The following is an 18,561-nucleotide window of genomic DNA, read 5'->3' as shown; positions in this document are numbered from 1 at the left end:
AAATGATTACTAATACACATATCTGATAGAACCAAAATCTCTGCTGCTGTCGCTGATATCATATACAAGATTTTTTTAAGTGAGGGGGTAAAACTAAGTGATGCCACAGAAAATGTGATATTATAATGAAGACACAGGACACATGAACACTGTACCCAAAAACAAAGCTCCTACCATAGCCTATAAGATGGCAGGTGATCTAGGCACTCTCCTACCTCCACAACCACTCAAGCCACACCTCCTTCTTGTTCATCTCACCTCAGGGCCTTTGCACTTGCTGTTCCCTCTGTCGGGAAACGCCTGCCCACACAATCACCTGATGGGCTCCCTTACTTTTCTTGGGCCTCTGTTTTCATCACTTAACCAGATAGACTTTCTGGGATCTGCCTATAAAACAGCCAACCCGCTCCCCCTTTTCTCTTGCATGACAGATGGGGAAGTCTTCATGCTCCTACTTTCTCCCTCATTCTGTAGCATTTTTCTTTGGAGCACTTGTCATCACCTGTCATTGTCATTGTATACTTGTATTTGTTTTCTATCTCCTGTCACTGAAATGTAAGTTACATGGGAATAACAACTTCTGTTTAGGTGTTATATTCTCCACCACCTGCATTAATAAATATATTAAAAATGAATCCATGCCTGACATATACTATGTGCTCAATAATAAGTCAATGAATTAAAGGAAGATAGATATCCTTTCCTGAGCTCAGTCACTGAAGCAAACAGGATAGAGATCTCTGAAACGATAAATGGAATGTTCCTACTGAGTCCGAGATACTCAGACTTTTTATTGAATTTTTTTCCAGTAATTGAATTGATCCCCCATAGATATAGTGGTAGCTATGAAGAAAGGCCTCTCCAAAAGCTGACATCTATAGCTTTGCAGGGAAAGGCATCAATATGAGCAGCGAGGCAGTCCACTGGGGAGCTCTGAGGGTGAAGCCAATGCAAACAAAGCGAGACGAAGTGCATCTTACACTTTTGACTTGCTGCCTTAAGAGGGTATCATGTAGTCTAGCTTTTTGGAAATACCACTGAAAGAGCCAAAGATCTAACATTAACTAGACTGCTGCCGTTGTTGAAATCCATCCCAGATCCTATTTTGTTTTTACGATGCCAAGAACATCTACAATTCCTGTTTGCCATTAATGTTTGAATTTATGCAGAGAAATCCAGTTTATCTATTTTAAAAGTGTCTTCCAAAAACAAAAATAAAATACGAAGAATGGTAATTTTCCTCCATTGAGTAATTACTTCAGACCTGGAAGAGCCCTCCAAATCACCCAGACAAGTATGTGCTGTGTTATTCTGGCCAGCTGGACGTTTCCCCCAAAAGAAATCTGGAAGCAGATTGAGGTAGAGCCCCCTGTGACATGGGATGATGAGCCAGAAACCAGTCCCCTAGCCCTCTCGGCCCCTCAGGGGGCCCTGGGGGAGTCCAGGGTGCCCTTCAGAGGATGGTTAACACCCCCTGAGCCAGTTTGGCCTCACTGCCTCACACACAGGAAATGAAGCTCAGCGAAGCCAGCAATCAGCCGAGGGTGAAGTCATCCACAACAGGGGCCACGTTTTCCCATTGGCTCCTCCCACAACTTTATAAAACATTTACAACAGCACATCTGCTTTCATAGGAGGCTTTTTCTGACATCCCCCACTAACCTAAATCTCTCGTGTGTCCCTTTAATATCATGACCTTCTCTCTGAAATTCTGAAAGATTTCGTAGTGTTTCCAATGCACATCTACGCTCTTAGGTACAAGCCTGGTGGCAACAGGGACAGTGTCTCCCCATCACAATTGTGTCCCCAGACCCCAGACCTTGGCCTGTGAACCCAACAAGTGTAAATCCTTTGAGGGAAGGGCAGTATTGTCTTTGTCCCCTAGCGCCTGGTTCTGTGCTAATTAGCTCAGAGTCGCAGCCTAATGATTACCTTTGAGTTGAATTGGATTGTGGAACTAAAACTACCTGGATGTCAGGAAAAGCCCTCCTGGCCTTCATTCACACCCTTCTAGGGTTGGGTGGTCTTGAGCGATTGTCCTACCTAGTTTGTCCTTACTTTTGTCTAATATAAAAGTTGGGTTTTGGAGTCTTAGAAAACCCTTCCATCTAGAAAATTTGGTGATGCTATCTACCTTCCTCTGCTCAGAAATGTCCAGTGAAGGTGTTTGGCAGGAATCTGAAATAATGAGGTAACTATATAAATATAGAAGAATGTTAATTTTAAGTAAGAATTAGTGGCCAAGAGGCAGACCTTGGGAGTCCTACCACATGCAATGAAGTCTTCATTCTACCATTTACGGGGTGTCTGGAGGGTAACTTCCCCATGCCTCACTCTTCACTTCCAGAACAAAGGTGAGGATTAAATGAGATCCCAGAACTAGTAATATTAGGTCCTGGATACCTAATAAGATCTCAGCAAACTTTAATTGACATTATCATCAAGATTATTCAAATGGGGATTAATTTCCACTCAAACATATGTAAAACTAGTTTGATGACATTTTCCATAAACTCACTGCTTTTCCTCTTATGTTTCAGGAGACAGACCCACAAAAGGAAGCAAGGTAAGAGAAGTCATTAAAATGTGTTTGCCACCCACTCTTTATTTTAGAAGCATGGGAATGTGGACAATGCAAAGGCTTAGATATCACTTGAGAAATATATCCTAGAAGTTTGGTTGGCATTTGTCATTTCTATTTGTAAACCCCCAAACTGTTAACTGTTAGTTCTGCTCAGAGAACAATACATTTAATTTCTGATTCTCATTTCCTTTTGCAGACTCCTCTACCACCTCCTCGGTAAGACACTTAAAATAGAAATTTTATTTTGCTATGCACTTAAATGATGAGTTCCAGAATCTGAAAAGCTCCAGAATTTAAAAAAGAAAAACACAAGCAGTTGATGTGGAAAAACTAGTATGAGCTGGCCAGTGAACAAGAGTGGACAAGCCTTTACTCAAGGACATTCCCACTCACTCACACCCAACTAGCCACTCTTTGTACCTTCACTCATCTGTTCGTGATGTGGGCACTGCTCCTCTATCCTTTCCTGTTGCTTCCCTCCTTTTAGTATAGAAACCCTCCAGATGGGGCACCTGATGGCTCAGCGGTTGAACATCTGCCTTTGGCTCAGGTCGTGATCCAAGGGTCCTAAGATCGCATCTCACATCAGGCTCCCCGCAGAGAGCCTGCTTCTCCATATCCCTATGTCTCTGCCTCTCATGAATGAATAAATAAATAAAATCGAAAGAAAGAAAGAAAAAGAAAGAAAGAAAGAAAGAAAGAAAGAAAGAAAGAAAGAAAGAAAGAAAGAAAGAAAGAAGAAAAAAAGAAAGAAAGAAAGAACGAACCCCCAGATGGTACCAGCATTTAGGAAATGCCTTAAAGGAACTTACAAGGTATAGGTATACATTTATGTATGCACATGTATTTTTCCATATAATATACATAGAAATACTACTATTATTCTATTGTGCATACACATGAAGGGAAGAGCCACAGCCTGGACTTCACAGGCTCTGGATGAGTCAGTCACTCTGCTGTCCTACTTGGGCCCCGAGAGGACCTCTGTCACAGAGTGTACCACCCTCGCTTCTGAGTGTACCTTATGGCTTCTCTCTGACACCCTGGAGGGAAGCAAAAACGAACTGTTTTTGCTCTCTGCATCTCCAGCCTCCACCAATAGTGCCTGATATACTTTATAAATGAGTGAACAGCAGAATAAATGGGTGAGTGAGATGCTCATTGACTTTTAAACATTTTCCTATTTCTTTGGGGCGTTTAAAGAGCTCACATCTTCCAGTCGTCCTCAAACCCAGACAGGCAGCATGTTGAGCAATCTGTGATGCCCTGCAGAGGATGACATCATATCCTTTGGAAAACAGAACCAGACCAAAGAGCATGTTGTGGGGAGGGAGTTTTAGGCTCATTGGGAGTGACTTTAGAGTGTTCTGATCATCAAAGCTACCTGAAAATGATCAGATTGCCCTTTAAAGCAGCCAGCACCCCAAAACTAACTTCCCACCCAAAGCTGGGGACACGGAGGGCAGGGATGGCTAAGGAACCACCTGCACAGCCAACCTTCTCAGACTCTCACTGTGACTCTTTCCACAGGCCACCCGTCACTCTTCCAAAGAAATACCAGCCCTTGCCACCCCAGCCAGAGAGCAGCTGGTCACCCCCCCCTCAGAGGCTCGGCTTTCCTGAAGTCCAGAAAGGACCCAGGTGACAGGTTTGGTGTTGTCACTGGTGGGCATGGGAGGGCAAGGAGGACAACCAACCATCTCTGGAAACAGGCTCCCTACTGTGCTCGGAGGGGCTGACCATGCCGGGAGGGAACATAGTCTTAGAAACCTGCACTTCGATTCTTTAACAGAAAATCCACCTTCTTTGTAATAAAATGAGTTACTGAAACAAAGGCTCACTTGAAACCCGAATTCATTATTGAAGAAAATGGTAAGTGGCAGAAAGGAATCAGGACTTTTTATGTAAAAACCGAAAGGGTGTTCAGGCTATCGGCGAACCAATTCTGACCCCCAGCTTCTCACCACCCAGGCTGCAGGAATATTATCGCGCGTGAAAACCCATTTGTCAATAACAGGTTTGACAATAATGTTTTTGGAAAATAATTAAAAAGTCAACACTCTGGCATGAAGAGCTGACGACAGAGCCCCACTCCCAAACGTGGGGCATCTGGCAGCCAGCAACAATCACAACACGTAACAAATGTGAATGGGCTTCCCCTCCTCCCCTCCAACAGAGTTTGAATTTCCAAAACCGCCTTATTTTAGAAGGCAGAAGTTAGCATTTCTCTTTGCTCCTGCATGGAGTGAATGACACTTTCCTACTGCAATCTTGAATCAGCAGATTGGAGCCAAGGCATTAATTAGTAAGCATTTCTTCAAAGATCCAGAAATTGAAAATATCAGGCATATTTTGAGCTTCTGTGGAAAACCCAGTCAGGTTCTGATGGGAACGTGGAAGAGCCTAAAATGCCATTTCCCCCTTCTTTTTCTGGTGAATGTCTCTTCATCTGTTCATCCTTTGCAGCCCCACGCAAACACACCTCCCGCTCTCCCCCGTGCAATCTCACCTCCTCTGCCGGCTTCTCCACTGGCCTCACAGTGTGGGGAGGGATACAAGCGCTCAGGTGTCGATTCCAACTGCCCCAGCTAAAATTTAGGTGCTTCTTCTTCTGAATGGGCAGATTTGGGGCAGCAGTTCTCAGCTGGAGGTGACTTGGCCCTCAAGGGAAATTAGCAGTGTCCAGAGACAAATTTTTTTGTGACATGTCAATGGCAGGAATGCTCCTGGCATCTCGTGGGTACAGGCCAGGGACACCACTAAACACCCTACAGTGTATGGAACAGGCCCACAACAAAGAATAATGGGTCCTAAAAGGTCAATAGTGCAGAGGTTGAGAAAATCCTTTAGAGCAAATTACTCACCTTCACCCAGCTCTGGCCTTTTTCAGTGGTAAAGGGAGGATTGCAGTAATACCTACCACCTAGCTCATGGGCTAATGTGAGAATTACACAAGCTTAATCATGCCAAGTGTTCAACACTGCTTGTCCAGCACATAGTTGTGGCTCCCATTAGCTGGAGCCATTTCCTGTTGCCGGCTTTCCCACCCCCGACCCCGTATAATTATTTGGATGCAAGACTGTCTGTTTCACCCCAAAAGGAGGCACTGACTTATTTCAGCATGAGTAGTTCCTAGCACAGTGCCTGGCACACAGTACACTTTTGATAAATCTGTAATTCCTTCTGCAGTTTCCAGAGGGTCCTAGCCAGACCGGGAGTCACCAAATGTGCTCTGTTTTGATTTCTAGTTTCAAAGTGTGAAAGACAACAGCCAACAGTAGACCGTCAAACCCGTGAAGTGGTGTCATCAGTATTTGAAATGTAAAATGTATCACTCCCAGGGACTACTGACCAAATAGTCTAACATGTTCAGAACTGGTCAAAACTCAGAGAATTAAGAAGATAGAACACAGGATGAACAAAATATCAGAGCTCATGAGGTTCTTCAATGTGGATGGAGAAAAAGAGAATTTTCTCTTCCTTCTGTTTCTTCATGCTGGAAAGAACAGGTGTTGGGACCCAGCAGAACTGGGCTTGTATCCCAGCTGAGCCACTTCTGGCTGTATCAGCTCATAAAGCTCTTATGACAGTTCTGAGTTTCCTTATTTGTGAAAACAGCATAGCCATCCCCCTGTGACAGAGTTGTGGTGATTTCTCTAGGGTGCCTAGGATAATATCTGTCACTGCACAGGAAAGAAAGAAAAACACCTGAACATCATCTCCCATATGTACCCGACAGAATCAGGCACCTATAACCCTATTTTTCCTCTTGAAATACAGGCTATATATTCTAGTGCAATGTTCCTCATCCTGGCTTTACATTAAAATAATCAGGAAAGCTTTTTAAAAAGTACTATTCCCCATTACCTGCTTCGATCACTCATAGAGATGAGAAGGAGCCATCACTGTTTTTTAAAGCTCTCCGGGGTGAAGCTGATGCGCAGGCAGGGCTAAGGACCCAGAGGGAACCAGGTTCTAGGAATCTATCTGCAAAGCTTTGACGGGCCTTAGGCCTTCCCTACATATGCTCAAGCTTCCAGTGTCTAAAATAATGCTCACTTGAGGTGTAAATGAGTTCCTCTGCAGTCTGGATCACTACAGCTTATTATGCAGCCAACGCCATCGTGTTGGAATCTTTACAAATCTCCATTTTGCATCACTGGGGTTTCTGCAGCCATAATTAAATTTGTTTAATCACTTTTAGAAGTGACGAGAACCTAGCTGGGTCTCTTTACCATAAACCTCTCCAGAGGGTCATTACATCCCACCTCACTGTATCCTTCCAGGAGTCCTCTAAAGGATGGTTTTTGAAGGCCTGGTGGCTGGTTGATAAAAGGTGCCTGGTAAAAATCACTTCCCTAACCATCGGGTACATAGGGTCACTAAGATTCACAGACGTTAGGTGACTTGATCAAAGTTATAGGATTGGTGTAGGACCCCTGAGGGATCAAAAAAAAAAAAAAAAAAAAAAACAGAGCTTGTGTGAGACATCAGGAATGTCACCCTGAATGAGAAAGAGTTTTGCTATAAGAGGAGAGCTTCCAAATTCATTCTGAGTTGGGCACCATATTGGTAGTCAGATGGCCATTACTAATGACACACATGTTGACTGTCAACAACCACAGGAGGCTGTGGCTAGGTTCACTGTCTCTGAAAACAGAAGGGACACTGGAGAGCTGAGCTGCTTCAGCCCATTCAGGAAGACTAGGGCCCACTCCCCTCCTACCAGCTGCTCCTTAGGCTCTGGGGGATGGATGGCCCTCCGTCAGGGGAGGCAGTGATTGACAGGTAGCAGTCCACAGCAGCCACGGAAGGCAGCTGACAGCTGTAGCCCTTTACAATGGCCTCTGCTCCCCTGACAGTGAATGTGGCTCTGGCTATTTCTGCATCCATTTGTCTCCCCTGGCTCGGCCAGTCTCCATTTGAAAGCTAGGTCTTGGCTTCACCAAACCATTGCTGAACAGAAGCACTTCTGTTAATGAACATGCAACTTAAATCCTTCACTGACGACTGAAAATTAGAAGAGGACTTTGAAGTCTGGGGAATGTTTGTGGGGCATTCCCTTCATGGACCATTATTATGATTTTTATCCTATCCGTGTACTTAATTATTTTTTGCTCAGCTCATTTTCTTTAAGGTAAGTAAATGTATTTAAAAGGGAAACATCATTACCGTCACTACAACACAGCCAATTTCAGACCAAAATTTTGAGCCTGGGGCATTTTCTGTCTCTTAAAAGAGAAGACAACTAAAATGTAAGAGCAGTATTTGGATAAAGTAACCTCTGTATTGAAACTCTCTCTTTGACATAATTAGAAAGAGATTAAAAAGGGAATAACTTTCCCACGATGTAGCCTTTGTAATTTTAATACCATGGCACATGCACCAAATAAAAGCATCCTGAATAATTGTCAGAGGAATGGAACTTTGCTGAGTGCTTGTTACACAATGGACCCAACTCTGGGGTCTTTTGGATGCTTTACCTCATGTAGTCCCCCAACCACACTGTGCAGAGAGCTGTATCACAACCCCCAGTTTACTGAGGGGGACGCAGAAATACAGAGGTCATGAGTTGAGACGTCTCCCTGCAGCTTTAGCAAACTCCAACCCCTCTGTGCAGGATTCAGCCAGAATGTAATTTAAAGAAGGTACCTGATATTTAACCACAAAACACCTGTTCACCTAACTACAGTTTTCCCTTTGAACCAGCAAAGCTGGCACCGCATCAGTTCAAGCAATTTCAAGGACAAAACTGTACATTCTGATGATGTGGGAAGTGCAAACAAAAGAATCTATGGAGATATTGAGAAACCACAGTCCTTTAAGAGAAAGGAAGCCCGGATTACCATGAAGATACACAAATTTGTACGGGAACAGGAACTTATGGATGGGAACTATGGATTTGAGAGCATGAATTTAATTATTATCATTATAGTTTTGCAAGATGTTGCCATTGGAGGAAACTGGGTGACATGCACACAAGATCTCTCTGCATTACTTCTTACAGGAGCACAAGACCCGTAATTATGTTGGAGCAAAAGTTTTATTTAAAAGAAAATATGACTGTTAAAGGTGTTCTGAGGACAGAAGGTGTTATTTTCTTCCAAATAGCTTTCATGTATATTATTTCATGAGCACCTTAATCAACCCTCCTCATTTCTGTGTGGGTTTACCCATTTTACAGGTGGGAAAATCAAGCTTCAGAGAAGGGGCTTCACTTCCTGAGGATGAGGGAGCTCACAGATGACAGAGCAAGGATTCAAACCCAGTTTATTTAAAACTAAGCAAAATCTAAGGGACACTCAAAAATGGCTATTTTTATAGTAAAGTGGATTATCCTCAAATACACAATGAGCAACCAATTAAGCAGAGAAAAGGATGGAGGGGAAGCTTATTCATGCTATGTAGGCAGTGACCATGGCTTATAGGCTGGCCATCTCCAAAAGAGAACACAGGACAACTGACACAAGATGAAAGTTGCTCTCAGAGAGGCAATGCGATGCGGTGAGGAGCCAAATGCCCACCCTATTCTGCCATTTTGTGACTGTGCAGGTCTCTCTATCCTCATAAATGTCATTTAAGAGGACCCCTGCCCCTCCAACCACCACCAAAGCCTGATGCCTTCATTTTATAGGTAAAGGGAGCGACTAACTTGTAGAATCTTGCCAACATAGGCATTTCCATGCCCAAAGACATTGCTGTGCACAGAAAACCCTCCTATAATGACTTGGGTTCTCACTTAAAAATCCAGTTTTTTAATGTTACCACTTCCAAAGCCTAGCTTTTCTAAAGCCTCAAATTTCCATTAAAAAGTATATTGCTGTATTTATAAATTGAGCAATTTTATCTCAACAGAAGGACACTGTCACACTAGGTAGGTTAAGGAATCTAGACAGTAAGACTTATTTACAAATTCAGTTAAACCTCCTTAAGCATTTGAAATACCTTTATATATCTAACTTTAAACCCTAACAAGCAAAATTTTAACGATTTTATAAATCTTATAAGGTAAATATATAAATCTAGAAAAATTCAAGTTCCCTCAAACAGTTCAAATTCTTTATAAATGGAGTCAAACATAGCTTAACTCTTGTAACTTAAAATCACAAGTCTAAAATCAATTGCACAATTTAAATTGAAGCCACATGGCCAATTGGTCAGTAGTCCTAAAATGCCAGATCTCTTAAACATTAAAAACAGAAATTAGCCTCAATTTAACCCAAATAATTAATACTATGGGTGTTTGTTCTACTTTATTACCTCTAGCCATATCTCTTTATCGTCTAATTTGCCTCATTGAAAGGGGGAGACAGGGAGTACCAGTTGGTACCGATGTACCAACTCTGATGGGCTGATGAACTGGTTGCAAAATATGGCCCTTGGTCCAACTGCCTGCTGCTTGGTGGTCTCAGAGCAGGATACATGATCCGAGCACTGTGTGCTCCGGGGCTCATCTCCATCACGCTAGATCAACAGTCTCCATCTGAGGCTGGTGTTGCTGCCTCAACCTCCCCACATTCCCTCAGGGCCAGTTTCCCACCAGCAGACCAAGGCAGATAGAATGTGCCCATCACCCCCACACTTTTCATCACTCCTCATCTGACTTTGACCACATTCCAACAGCAGTGCTCACGGAGTGCCCCACATTGTCATCCTTATCTCTAGCAATCCTCACAATAACCCCCCAAGATGAATGGCTTTGTGGCCAGTCCCAGTCCACAGATGAAAAAGATGAGGCTCAGAGGGGCAAATTGACTAAATTGTCATAATCCATGAAAGGCTTGCCAGTTCTTCTGAGACCTGCCCAGGACCTCACATTACCGCACTGCGTGTTGAGTTCTTGTCTCATCATTCATTCCATGGTTTGTCTCAAACCCTCTCATGGAAGCCTCCCTCCTCTGACACGTGGCTTCCTGGGATCCCATCAGACCCTACAATTTCATACGTAGGACTCATCACACTTCCTCAAAGCAAAACACTAACGGTTTGCAATCAAGGTAATAGTAGCAGATCTGACTGTGCTAATGAATCCAACACAGAAAACTAAATATAAGGAGAAAAGATGACGTTATTTAAATTCTCTGAAAATGAAAAGCTAGTTTATTCACGTCCTTTCTGTCACCATCTTTCATATTGCCTTGTAACTTCTTCAGTAGCTTAGAAAATTATTAGAAAAAATAACCTGGCTTTTGCTTTATAGAACAGTGATGAATATCACAGTGGACCATGGGCAGTTAATTTGGCAATGAAAATGCAGTCAAGGGCTTTTAAGGGCTCAGAGTGATTTTATCTTGATCATTATGAACTGTACTTTATGTAACACCGTATTTCTTTTCCTTACAGGCAAATAAGCTTAAAGGACTTAAGTGAGGTAAGTGACAATTTTGTCCTCGGAAATAAAGAAGGATTTCTGTGCATTAGAGTCTGTGATGGGCAAGACACTATTTGATTTGGAGCCTTTATCACACTTAATTTTCATAATAGCTATGCTCAAAATGTATTATTATCCCTACTTTAAAAATGAGAAAACTGAACCAAAACACGTTAAGATCCAGATCTTAGACCAAGGTCTTATTCTGTTTTATTTTGAGTAAACTCAGTACTTAGAGTTCCCTGGTCCAATGAATAGCATCCCAGTTTCCATGGAAGACAAGGCTTCCACGGAAGGCTTCCAGTCTTCAGTTATATAGAAATAAGTTGTTGCAACTGTACTATACCTTGCCATTTGTTCTTCACAAGAAAGGCAAGATGGCTCAGAACGAAAATTTTGATATACAAACCCACACAGAACTGGGTTTGAATCTAGCTGTGCCACATACCACCTTTGTGAACTTTGGTAAGTCTCTCTCCCCTGGGCGTGCATGCGCACGCGCACACACACACACACACACACACACACACACACAATCCACCCTTCTTTTGGTTTTCTCGGCCATAAAATAAAGATATACTTCTTTGCAAAATTTTTATGAAAAAGTTAAAGTAAGTCAAAGCAAATGCATCAATAACCAAGTGAGCAGTAGAAGCTCAATAAATGGGATGAAAGTCAGGGGCTATGGAGCTGCCTTAGAGCCCCTCCACATTCAGTTCCTTGACCCCCAATGAGGAAGTTCCCTAAGAAGTGGTGGGTCTGCTGTAACTGATGGAAAGTCCTGGTAATACAACCAGAGTGACCTCATCTCATTCCCAGTGGCTTCCTAAGGGACCTGGTTCTTGCCTTAGTATGTCAACTATGCTCCTACATTGAGGTGGCAGGTTAATTTATTTTCTTTCTTTTGTTCTGTCTCTCCATCTGTCTTTTATTTGGCTTTATGAAAATACTAAAATCAAACGTCACATTTCTCACTTGTCACTCAATAAGACACTTTTACTACCTTTCATCCATCAGACAATCATGGCAAGGAGGATGGTACATAACTCCTGAATGAGAAGGCCTGCCCTGGTTCTCATCAGGACCTCACCCAGTTCCCCCTCTTTTGGGAGTTGTTAGATTTTCCAACTGCCACCAGGAAGGAGAAAGGCAGGTGTGGCACTCTGCTGCTGGGCACTCTTGGACTCCACCACTTTCTTCCTGTGGGTCAAATTGATGTGTCTCCAATAGCAGATGGCTGCCACCCAAGATGATCTATAGTCCACAAATTAATTGGTCAGCCTGCAAAGACAATAGGCCCTCCGATCACTAAGGAGCAAGAAGGAAGTAGTGAGGTCAGCCTTAGACAACAGGGGTCAAGCAGGACAATCTGTTTTCTTTGTCTTTGGTTGGTATTCTAGAAGTAGATATCATCTAAACAACACAGCCTAGTGGAAAACACATTCTTCCTCCTTATCTTTTGCCAAGACACTTCCCCATTGTTTGTCTGGGCCAAGAGTCAAGGCCATTTCTCCACCACAAAAGCCCATATCCTGGGGCAAATGCCATCCTTGGGTGTGAAGTGCTTACTCACATTATATCTTGGGAACCTGAACCCATTCCCAGCAGAAATGGTGTGCTGCCCACCCCAACTCAAATTCACAGAGCACATCAAAGAGAGACTCATTGTCTCACTTAATTCTCATAAAACCCTAAGAGAAGAAGAAGCCTCGAGGAGGTGGAAGACTTGTCAGAGTCTCCACAGCAGCAGCAGACCAGGCCAGCCTCTGAAAGTCCAGGTCTACTCCCCACTCTATGACTCTCTACCTCAGGAAACAGAGACACCTCCAAGTGAAAGTAGCTTGAAAGAAAAAAAAAGAAGAAAAAGGGGGGGAGGGGAAGAGGAAGGAAAGAAAGAAGGACAGAGGGATGGAGGGAGGGACGTAATGAGGCATTACTATGTAGCTTGAATATGTTTATTTTTTAATAACCAAACGAAATGGTAAAGTAGGTAAACTAGAGAGATTTTCCCCCACTTTTGTTTTTAAAGATTTCATTCATTCATTCATGAGAGACACAGAGAGAGAGGCAGGGACATAGTAGAGAGAGAAGCAGGCTCCATGCAGGGAACCTGATGCAGGACTCGATCCCAGGTCTCCAGGATCACACCCTGGGCTGAAGGCAGGGGCCAAGCCGCTGAGCTACCCAGGTGTCCCTTCGCCCACTTTTCTAATTGCATTCCACTTTAAATTCAGAGCCCTCAAGCACAAAGTGGGCTGGATCGCAATTAAACAAAACACTTGCTCTCCCAGACAGATGGCTTCTTAGCCATTTTTCTAGCTCTGCTCCCCCAACTCTTTCAACAAGCCTGAGATTGTCCTGGACAAGACTGTCTCCACAATAACCTCTGATTGGGCACTTTGAACTGCGAGGTCCAAAGTCCTGGGGAAGACCCAGTGGGGAGACTTACAAACCACTCATTAGAATGTTCATGACCCTTTTTACTTAGCCTATAGAATTGCCTCATTTGCTGTCCATGATGAAATGTATGGCCTCTTTCCAGAACCCAAGGGGACACCGAGGTCTTCAAAACAAAGGGGCTTGTCTGTCGGCTAGCTTCAAACAAGAGATCCAATGCTTCTCTGAGCTATTTATTGCTAAAGGTTTCTTGTCTGCGAAGTCCAATTGAGTCAGGAGACCTGGGCTCCAGGGTCAGTACACCCACCCACCCATACCCACACACACACACCTGCAAGTAAATACAGCATAAGTCCAGTTTGCAGCCTGAACTTTTCATGTAACATTGAGACATGCTTGTAGTATAATGCTATTTCATACTCTATATAAATACTTGGAATGCATTTTTAATATTCCAATAAGTCAGTATAGCACCAATATTTACTTATCCATTCTCACTTAGAAGGGCATGTAGATTGTTTCCAGGGCTTGACTCTATAGGTAATGATATACTGGTCATATTTGTGCATGGAACTTGGTCCAGATTTCAGGTGTTTTAGGAACTATTGGGACGAGAATAGGAGCAATCCTAAGGTTGTTGACAGCTATGGTTCAGCTGTTTTCACAAGAGTCAAAGTAACTTATGACCTCATCGGCAGACTGCATATTTGCCTGTTGCATCACACAGAGAGTATAACATTTTGATTATTGCTTCGTCTTTTGGAGAATTATTTGTAGGTTTTTAAAAATTTATACTAACAAAAATGTTGCCCAAATTCCACTAACCAGTTGCTCCAAAACACAGGGTTTAATATAAAATTCTCTATCACCAAGAGTCACTCAATATTACTATTTTTTTTTTTGTTCATTCAATGCAGGTCCTAGGAACAGAGAGAGGTAAGCTGTTTACATTTGTTTTCATAACCTGATACCATGAGGTTAAGTTCCATTTCCAGATTTATGGCACTAGTTATTTTTTAAAAGGATTGTTTCAGGGCCTGGGATACACGAACACCTGCGTGTGTGCATGATGATGTAATCCAGACAAGCCCAGGATCCCACAGTCTACTCAAGAGCCCTCTGGTTGAAATAAGGTGATTTAAATTGGGGGTGAGCTGGAGGTCCTGCTTCTGCCACAGGCAACTGAAAAGAAGGAGGCCCACTGCCAGCCCCTGCACCACTTTAGAAGACATGGATGGCCAGTGCACTGCTAAGGAGAAGCTCTTGGTCTTCCCAGCTTTGATGTCACCCATGCACACACAGACATATACCCTCATTTGAGGGCACACACACATAGACACATGTACACATTGTTGGTGTCATTGTGCAATGCAATCCAACATTCACTTGGTAGTTGGCAAGATGCTAAGTAGCAGTAAGTTCATGCCTACCTTTGAAATACCATTCACCATTTGCTTACAATAATGAATTATGTCAAAGCCAAAGGGCCTGAGCCATGGCCCAGAGTTAATACAGACAGCATAATTCCACAAAGCACCACTGGGTTAGGATTTCAGAGGCTGCCACCAACTCACTGTGTGGTTTTGGACACATTGTGTTGCCTCTGTGGGTCTCAAGTCTGCTCGTCTTTATACTGAGGAAGTTAGGCTTGAGTGGGCCTCACCTGGGTTTGCCGATTCTCAAGTGTCCCTGTTGGAGAAGTGGGAGCCAGCTGGCAATTCTAAATAATTTTAAAACCTAAAGGAAACTGTGTCCTTTTCCACACTGAAGCTCAACATCCTAATAAAATGTTCAGATGTTGTCAGCTTGGACTTCCATGATTATCAGTCCAAAGATGTCATGTTGCTCCGCTCATGAGGGGCAGAGGCTCAGGGTTACTGCTGAGGACATGAAATGATTTTATGGGATGGGAGACTAGTAGACCAGGCATCGACCCCAATCATATTGCAAGTAATCATAGCCCTCAATTGAAGGTGTCCAGTCTGTGACCCACCTTGGACAGAGCAAGAGCACAGAGCAACAACCAGAACTAAGACATGAAGTCGATAAGCTTCCTTAACTTTACTACATACAACAGCAACTGGAAGAGTGTTTTATGGCATTTCATATCATAGTATGATTATATGCCCTTGGTGATTTGAATGCCAGATTAAAATCTATTCATAATGAAAAGGAAATAAATAGTGGTCACATGCGTGGCATATGTAATTACTAAATAACTCCAGTTCATATGGTTGGCAGAACTTTTCAAAATTTAGAGATCAAAAGGGAAAAACTGAGAAAAATGTATTCCTGCTGGCAAGCAGGTAGAAAAGGCTGGTCTACATCAGAATCCTAGGAGCTCTCCAACCCTGTCACAGAGGAGATGAGAGACTTCTGGAGAGCATGGACCAAGCACTGGGCAGCCCCCTGGCCAGAGGAGTTCTCAGGTTTCACTTTTTTATTTATGTCCCTGCATAAGTTTTCATTTGAATGTGGAATTCAACTTTGGTTCCCTTCCCCGTCAACCCCTTCCAGTACCAAATACCTTCCAATGTAATATTCTGGATTTCAGGAAGCTCAATGATGAATTCCAGATTCATTATTCTCCATATTTTTGAATATTCACTATTCAAAGCAGTTTTCAGAGCCTCAGAGAGAAGCTGTGCCCGGGGCCAGGGGAGTCATGGAATATGTAGATCACAGTTTCTGCTGACCACAAACAGCCCCGCTCCTACTAATCAGAGAAATTATAGAAGTTCCATTAGGTCTCACTTTCTTTGTACAATCTGACCAAATTATATGACTCCTTTATGCAGTTCCTCATTATCAGATGAAGCCTGAATCAATTCACCTGTCACAAACTCAAAGTATTCCAGAGATCCCTCTTGTCACTGCCAGGTAAGGAGCCAGGAATGCCTTGTTGGGAGGCAGCCTGGGGGTCAGGCCATGTGTTGTCTTGGATAATGACACACCAAGGCTTCCTGAGAAATGGGAAATCTTTGGTCTTTGAAAGCCCAATGATGAGGCCCAAGGGAAATGTGTGAGTCACAGTTGTTACGGAAAGCTAATGGCATTGTTCTTCCTGCAATTTACTAGTGATTGCTTGTTAGAGAAGTCAGGGAGATCTGAAGGCTTGGATGTTAACTAGACAGGATTTACTGAAATGGACGCAAATCGTTCTGGGGAGAAAAGTTGGTCATCTCATATTATTCTCAGTTGGTTGCTTGTAGGTTACCACACACAAACTTACAGTTTTGAACAAAACTTCATAGAGGGTTGGAGGTTGGAAATGCCATTATCTGATTTAAGACTTGCCTGATCAGGTTATTGTGACAACTGCTGTCCCAGCTGAAGATCTGAGGAAGCAAAGGCTCAGGCCCGTTGATTCACTGACCAAGGTCACTACAAATTAGTGGTGGCTTCCTTACAACAATATCCAGGGCCTCCAAAATTAGTGCTTCTAAGGTCTCCATGATCCCAGGCTGGCCGGTGGCTTTACCTCAGTTCATGCCACTTTCTCACGGTCTCAATCCCTGTTGTCACTGACTGCAGGACATTGGCACATGCTATTCCTCTCTCTATATATCACTTTCCCCCATATTTCCCTCTCTCCATCCTCTCCCTGCTTGGGAAACCCTTCTTCAGCCACCAGACCCAGCTTAAAGTGACACTGAATTTAGGAGATAGTTTTGACCCACTCCCCAAAGGGAGTAAACGAGTCCCAAAGAGGCGGAGCTCCTTACCACTCAAGTCCAGCTTCAAAGCCCAGACACTTTTTAGTAGCCCATGCTGCCAATAATGGCTTGATTCTGAAAATGCATGGATGTTGACTTTCCCCGGTGCCCTGCCCACAGTTAAGATGCTATCTTTTATTTATTCAATAAATACTTACAGGAGTGTACCCTGTTTCTGGTAGAACAGAGTCATGATTAGGAGAGGCTCACCAGAATCAGACTGCCCAGCGTCATCATTAGCAAACCGTATCTTTGGGCAACATTACTCATCCTACAGTAGAAGCTAAGAGCAGAGCCAGACCTGTTTCAAGTGCCCGATAAATATCAGCTCTCACTGCCATGGCCAGCCCTCCACATCAGGGGCATGACCTCCCCTTCCCTTACTTGCATATTGTTCTTTTTATTGTCTTTTATTATATTTTTAAAAGATTTTATTTATTCATTTGAGAGAGAGAGAGAGCAAAAGAGAGCAAAAGCCATGAGGAGAGGCAAAGGGAAAGGGCTAAGCAGACTCCCCACTGAGCAGGGAGCCTGACATGGAGCTCGATCCCAGAACCTGGGATCATGACCTGAGCCGAAGGCAGACACTTCAATAACTGAGCCACCTAGGCATCCCGTCTTTTATTTTATTTTTATGATCCTTTTTCTTTAAGGAATTCTTATATGGATTTCTTTATAATAATCCAGTTTTCTCACTTAGCTCACATTTCAAGATAGAGGAGCAAAATAACTTCTGTGCTCCTCTTGCTTGCCTCACTCTTCTCAACTACTAAACAATTTCTATAGAATATTAGCCTCAACCCACCACATATCATTTTCTATAATGACTTGTAATTACGAGGCAAGTCTGAATTCATGGCTTCCAAAAGCAAAGAATCATGATACGCGCTCATTGAAATACAATAGGAAGAACTCGTATGGCTCAATTTGTTCCATATCTGTTGGCCTGCCTTAAGAAAGAGAAAAAGAACCAGCCTCCTATTACCTTACAAAACAGAAATTCTTGTGACACAGCCAGTTAAATATAAAGTGCTTTGTAAGTGAGACTTAGTCCATTATGACTGACCTTGCCTTTGAGTGGAATTTCACCTACCATAATAAGAAACACCAACATTCTGTCAATTCTAATATTTCCTTTAGCTCACCATTCATGATGAGGAATCACAGTGTACAAAATAGAGGTAAGAGCACCTCAGGTAAGAATTATAAAACAAACAGGTAAGCCATCACACTACAACATTCCTGCACTGTGACTTAGATTTGTGAGCCTCAACATCATTGAAGTGATGCATGTAGGTGCAATTAGCTCATTTTCATTGAAAGATAGTATTCCATTATGTCAATATCACAAATTTTTGATCGGTCATTCAATATGATCACTTAGGTGGTTTCCAGTGTTTTCTTCTTAAGAACATTATGATGTCATGAACAACATTTTAGAAGTTTTCTCAGGTACACAACATGGTAACTTCTCTAAGAGTGAAATTTCTGGG

At 42.9% G+C, this 18,561-nt stretch overlaps 1 protein-coding gene across 1 annotated transcript in view; it reads left to right on the top strand.

The window, feature by feature from the left end:
* CLNK (cytokine dependent hematopoietic cell linker) overlaps window positions 1-18,561 on the top strand; it is an 82,398-nt gene that overhangs the window by 42,667 nt on the left and 21,170 nt on the right. Inside the window, exons 8-14 of the mRNA XM_055326168.1 lie at window positions 2,541-2,566; window positions 2,781-2,800; window positions 4,115-4,225; window positions 10,928-10,955; window positions 14,270-14,288; window positions 16,151-16,232; window positions 18,209-18,249. Coding sequence (XP_055182143.1) covers window positions 2,541-2,566; window positions 2,781-2,800; window positions 4,115-4,225; window positions 10,928-10,955; window positions 14,270-14,288; window positions 16,151-16,232; window positions 18,209-18,249 — 327 coding nt within the window. The remainder of the gene's footprint in view (window positions 1-2,540; window positions 2,567-2,780; window positions 2,801-4,114; window positions 4,226-10,927; window positions 10,956-14,269; window positions 14,289-16,150; window positions 16,233-18,208; window positions 18,250-18,561) is intronic.

The sequence above is a fragment of the Nyctereutes procyonoides genome, unplaced genomic scaffold (assembly GCF_905146905.1).
Source record: "Nyctereutes procyonoides isolate TBG_1078 unplaced genomic scaffold, NYPRO_anot_genome, whole genome shotgun sequence".
Taxonomy (NCBI): Eukaryota; Metazoa; Chordata; class Mammalia; order Carnivora; family Canidae; genus Nyctereutes; species Nyctereutes procyonoides.
Note: the sequence above shows the minus strand (reverse complement) of the source record. Positions and strands in the feature narration are given on the sequence as shown.